We start from the raw sequence: 5,441 nt of genomic DNA, 5'->3' as shown, positions 1-5,441 counted from the left end.
AAAACATCAGGCAAGCTTTTCTACTGGCTATTACTTAATTTTAGGTGGCATTTTGAGTTGTAATTTGGAATTTGTTGGAACTTTGCCCATTTTTATGGCAGTTTGATTTTCCAGCATCACTTCCACTAGAATGTTTATCCAAATTGTATTTTAAAGACTTTATCCCCACCATTATTACTTCCAAGTATGCATGCCTTTGAGTATATCACACAAAACTGCTGGTTACCTTTGCAAGGCAATCAGTTAAAGAATGAAATGTATTTGAAGAGTGATGACAGGCACTGTGAAAAGTCTTGTACTATCCTTATTCTTACACCATTTTAAAATTTATTTCCCCCGAGACTCACATTTTTGTCCCTTGAACATTCTACGCAAGTCACAATGCTTTTGATTGATAATACACCAGTGTGTGTGGTCTCGACAGTGAGCAAGGCACAATCGCAGAGGGACAGGGAAGTGTTATAATTAAAGAACCCCCAAGCTCGGATTTAGCAAACGGTCTGGAGGTTTACTCAGTTTGCCAGGTTTCCCTCCACCAAATAGCATTACGTTTCAAGGATATGTCGAACATTTATTGCTCCTGTGCGACTTGCGGTCCTTACCTTCAGCCTCGCTACACAAATGCTGAGTATTTTTCCAGCATTTTCCATTTTTACATCAAGATGATTGATGGACTTAGCTAGCTGCCTGGCTAGTGAGTAGATTTGATGGTTGTGGGGAAGAAAGAATTGGAAAGTGGGAAGGGAGTAGTTCGGCAGAGGATTTGGGGCAATGGAGCCATTGAGAAGTTGGAAGTGGCAGAGTGAACTTGGGAAGAAATCACTGATCTTGGGAAGGGGATCACAAATGTGGATAGAGGGCAATTAAATATAGAAGCCTCGTTAAAATGGATGCATGCAGCCTCTTCAACTGACTGACTCACCTCTGAAAGTGATTATCTGTCCCTTCTCTCACCTCAGTTAATATTGGAAGTGGCTAGGTTCAAAGTAGTTTGGGTTTGGATTTTTAATTAAGCTTAACATTACTGTCTATATCCAAGGAAGTATACAAATGCTTCCTGCTATTATGTCCAGTCTACAGCAGAAAGATCCACATCAATCACTTCCGTTTATATAGCAGCAGTTAATGAAAAGAAATGATAAAATGAGCACAGGGCCAAAGAAGATGTTAGAATGATCAAAACCTGAGTAAAAGATATAAGTTTTAAAGACGGCTTTAAAAAGAGATACAAGTGGAGAAGCAGAGAGGTTCACTGAGAGTCCGGATGGCTGAACGCTTTGTTGCAAATGGTGGTCAGATGGTTTTGTGGGATGCACAAGAAGCTGGATTCAGCGGAGTGGCATGTTGGAGGACAGGAGTGGTATGGCTGCTGGGTGGTATGGCTGCTGGATGATATGGCTGCTGGGTGATATGGCAGGTAGATGATATGGCAGGTAGGTGATATGGCACAGGCTGGTATAGCTTCTGGGTGGCATGGCTGCTGTCTGCTATGGCAGCTCTGGTATCGCTGCTCAGTGATATGGCTCAGAGTGGTATAGCTCAAGTTGGCATGAATGCTGGGTGGCATGGTTCATGGGTGGCATGTTTGCTGGGTGGCATAGCTGCTGGGTGGTATGGCTGCTGGGTGGCATGGCCTACTGGGTGGCATGGCTGCTGGGTGGTATGGCTGCTGGGTTGCATGGCTGCTGGATGGCATGGCTGCTGGGTGGCATGGCTGCTGGGTGGCATGGCTTTTTGGGTGGTTTGGCTGCTGGGTGGCATGGCTGCTGGGTGGTATGGCTGCTGGGTTGCATGGCTGCTGGGTGGCATGGCTGCTGGGTTGCATGGCTGCTGGGTGGCATGGCTGCTGGATGGCATGGCTTTCTGGGTGGTTTGGCTGCTGGGTGGCATGGCTGCTGGATGGCATGGCTGCTGGGTGGCATGGCTGCTGGGTGGCATGGCTTTCTGGGTGGTTTGGCTGCTGGGTGGTATGGCTGCTGGGTGGTATGGCTGCTGGGTTGCATGGCTGCTGGGTGGCATGGCTGCTGGGTGGCATGGCTGCTGGGTTGCATGGCTGCTGGGTGGCATGGCTGCTGGGTGGCATGGCTGCTGGGTGGTATGGGTGCTGGGTGGTATGGGTGTTGGGTGGTATGGCTGCTGGGTAGTATGTCTGCTGGGTGGCATGGCTGCTGGGTGTTATGGCTGCTGGGTGGCATGGCTGCTGGGTGGTATGGCTGCTGGGTGGTATGGGTGCTGGGTGTTATGGCTGCTGGGTTGTATGGCTGTTGGGTGGTATGGGTGCTGGGTGGCATGGCTGCTGGGTGGCATGGCTGCTGGGTGGCATGGCTGCTGGGTGGTATGGCTGCTGGGTGGTATGGCTGCTGGGTAGTATGGCTGCTGGCTGCTGGGTAGTATGGCTGCTGGGTGGTATGGCTGCTGGGTGGTATGGCTGCTGGGTAGTATGGCTGCTGGCTGCTGGGTAGTATGGCTGCTGGGTGGTATGGCTGCTGGGTGGCATGGCTGCTGGGTGGTATGGCTGCTGGGTGGTATGGCTGCTGGGTAGTATGGCTGCTGGGTGGCATGGCTGCTGGGTGGTATGGCTGCTGGGTAGTATGGCTGCTGGCTGCTGGGTAGTATGGCTGCTGGGTGGTATGGCTGCTGGGTGGTATGGCTGCTGGGTAGTATGGCTGCTGGCTGCTGGGTAGTATGGCTGCTGGGTGGTATGGCTGCTGGGTGGCATGGCTGCTGGGTGGTATGGCTGCTGGGTAGTATGGCTGCTGGGTGGCATGGCTGCTGGGTGGTATGGCTGCTGGGTAGTATGGCTGCTGGCTGCTGGGTAGTATGGCTGCTGGGTGGTATGGCTGCTGGCTGCTGGGTGGTATGGCTGCTGGGTGGTATGGCTGCTGGGTGGTATGGCTGCTGGGTGGCATGGCTGCTGGGTGGCATGGCTGCTGGATGGCATGGCTGCTGGGTGGCATGGCTGCTGGGTGGCATGGCTTTCTGGGTGGTTTGGCTGCTGGGTGGTATCGGTGCTGGGTAGTATGGTTGCTGGATGGCATGTCTTTCTGGGTGGTATGGCTGCTGGGTGGTATGGCTGCTGGGTTGCATGGCTGCTGGGTGGCATGGCTGCTGGGTGGCATGGCTGCTGGGTTGCATGGCTGCTGGGTGGCATGGCTGCTGGGTGGCATGGCTGCTGGGTGGTATGGGTGCTGGGTGGTATGGGTGTTGGGTGGTATGGCTGCTGGGTAGTATGTCTGCTGGGTGGCATGGCTGCTGGGTGTTATGGCTGCTGGGTGGCATGGCTGCTGGGTGGTATGGCTGCTGGGTGGTATGCGTGCTGGGTGTTATGGCTGCTGGGTTGTATGGCTGTTGGGTGGTATGGGTGCTGGGTGGCATGGCTGCTGGGTGGCATGGCTGCTGGGTGGCATGGCTGCTGGGTGGTATGGCTGCTGGGTGGTATGGCTGCTGGGTAGTATGGCTGCTGGCTGCTGGGTAGTATGGCTGCTGGGTGGTATGGCTGCTGGGTGGTATGGCTGCTGGGTAGTATGGCTGCTGGCTGCTGGGTAGTATGGCTGCTGGGTGGTATGGCTGCTGGGTGGCATGGCTGCTGGGTGGTATGGCTGCTGGGTGGTATGGCTGCTGGGTAGTATGGCTGCTGGGTGGCATGGCTGCTGGGTGGTATGGCTGCTGGGTAGTATGGCTGCTGGCTGCTGGGTAGTATGGCTGCTGGGTGGTATGGCTGCTGGCTGCTGGGTGGTATGGCTGCTGGGTGGTATGGCTGCTGGGTGGTATGGCTGCTGGGTGGCATGGCTGCTGGGTGGTATGGCTGCTGGGTGCTATGGCTGCTGGGTATTATGGCTGCTGGCTGCTAGATGGCATGGCTGCTGGGTAGTATGGCTGCTGGCTGCTGGGTGGTATGGCTGCTGGGTGGTATGGCTGCTGGGTTGCATGGCTGCTGGATGGCATGGCTTTCTGGGTGGTTTGGCTTGTGGGTGGCATGGCTGCTGGATGGAATGGCTGCTGGGTGGTATGGCTGCTGGGTTGCATGGCTGCTGGGTGGCATGGCTGCTGGGTGGTATGTTTGCTGGGTGGCATGGCTGCTGGGTAGTATGGCTGCTGGGTAGTATGTCTGCTGGGTGGTATGGCTGCTGGGTTGTATGGCTGTTGGGTGGTATGGGTGCTGGGTAGTATGGCTGCTGGGTGGTATGGTTGCTGGGTTGTATGGCTGTTGGGTGGTATGGGTGCTGGGTGTTATGGCTGCTGGGTGGCATGGCTGCTGGGTGGCATGGCTGCTGGCTGCTGGGTAGTATGGCTGCTGGGTGGTATGGCTGCTGGGTGGCATGGCTGCTGGGTAGTATGGCTGCTGGGTGGTATGGCTGCTGGGTAGTATGGCTGCTGGCTGCTGGGTGGTATGGCTGCTGGGTAGTATGGCTGCTGGGTGGTATGGCTGCTGGGTGGCATGGCTGCTGGGTAGTATGGCTGCTGGGTGGTATGGCTGCTGGGTGGTATGGCTGCTGGGTGGTATGGCTGCTGGGTAGTATGGCTGCTGGGTGGCATGGCTGCTGGGTAGTATGGCTGCTGGGTGGCATGGCTGCTGGGTGGCATGGCTGCTGGGTAGTATGGCTGCTGGGTGGTATGACTGCTGGGTGGCATGGCTGCTGGGTAGTATGGCTGCTGGGTGGTATGGTTGCTGGGTGGCATGGCTGTTGGGTGTCACATAGATGTGGAGGAGTGATATCATGGTGGATTTAAACACAACTATGAGAATTTTAAATCCGAGGCCCTGAGGAGCCAGGAGTCAGTTTAGATTGACAAGAACAGCAGGATGAAAAGGTGGAACCTGATGCCCAATCTGAAAAGGGCAACCAAAGTTTGGATGAGCTGAAAGTTGCAACATGTGGAGGTTGGGAAGTTGACCACGGAGCATTGCAATGGTTCATGGGAAGTTGACCAGAGAGCATTGCAATGGTTCATCTGACGACACCAGCATGAATGAAGGTTTCAGCAGCAAATGGGGCTTGTTTAGCACAGTGAGCTAAACAGCTGGCTTGTAATGCAGAACAATGCCAGCAGCGCGGGTTGAATTCCCGTACTGGCCTCCCCGAACAGGTGCCGGAATGTGGCAACTAGGGGCTTTTCACAGTAACTTAATTGAAGCCACTTGTGACAATAAGCGATTATTATTATTACGGTGGAGGTATATTAATGATTGAAAGACAATGTTGACTACAACAACTGAGTTTCAGTCTAGTTCAGCCTGAGATGGTACCCAGAGAGGAGAATACAATGGTCTATAATATCAAAGGTTGCAGAAAGAACAAGGAGGAACAATACCCCACAGTCATGGTCAAAGGGTGCCATTTTCACAGGTCGTTGCTGACAGCTATAGCCTCCTAGAGCAAGAGATTCAAGCCAGCAGACTAGGTAGGCATGCATTGCCAATGGGCAACCATACCTATCCA

The 5,441-nt window shown here is 54.0% G+C and overlaps 1 protein-coding gene across 1 annotated transcript; it reads right to left on the bottom strand.

Annotated features, from left to right (window-relative positions):
• Positions 1-1,634: 1,634 nt before the first annotated feature.
• Positions 1,635-3,167, bottom strand: LOC119977227 (proline-rich extensin-like protein EPR1). The gene has a single exon (XM_038817942.1). It carries the CDS (start codon positions 3,165-3,167, stop codon positions 1,635-1,637), a length of 1,533 nt encoding a protein of 510 aa, XP_038673870.1.
• Between the last annotated feature and the right edge of the window lie 2,274 nt (positions 3,168-5,441).

Source organism: Scyliorhinus canicula, chromosome 14 (assembly GCF_902713615.1).
Source record: "Scyliorhinus canicula chromosome 14, sScyCan1.1, whole genome shotgun sequence".
Taxonomy (NCBI): domain Eukaryota; kingdom Metazoa; phylum Chordata; class Chondrichthyes; order Carcharhiniformes; family Scyliorhinidae; genus Scyliorhinus; species Scyliorhinus canicula.
The sequence above is the reverse complement of the archived record's forward strand: the minus strand, read 5'-3'. Positions and strand labels throughout refer to the sequence as shown.

Coding starts and splice junctions, on each gene's coding strand:
- LOC119977227 (XM_038817942.1), bottom strand. CDS start 3,167: ATGCCACCCAGCAGCCATGCCACCCAGCAGCCATGCAACCCAGCAGCC.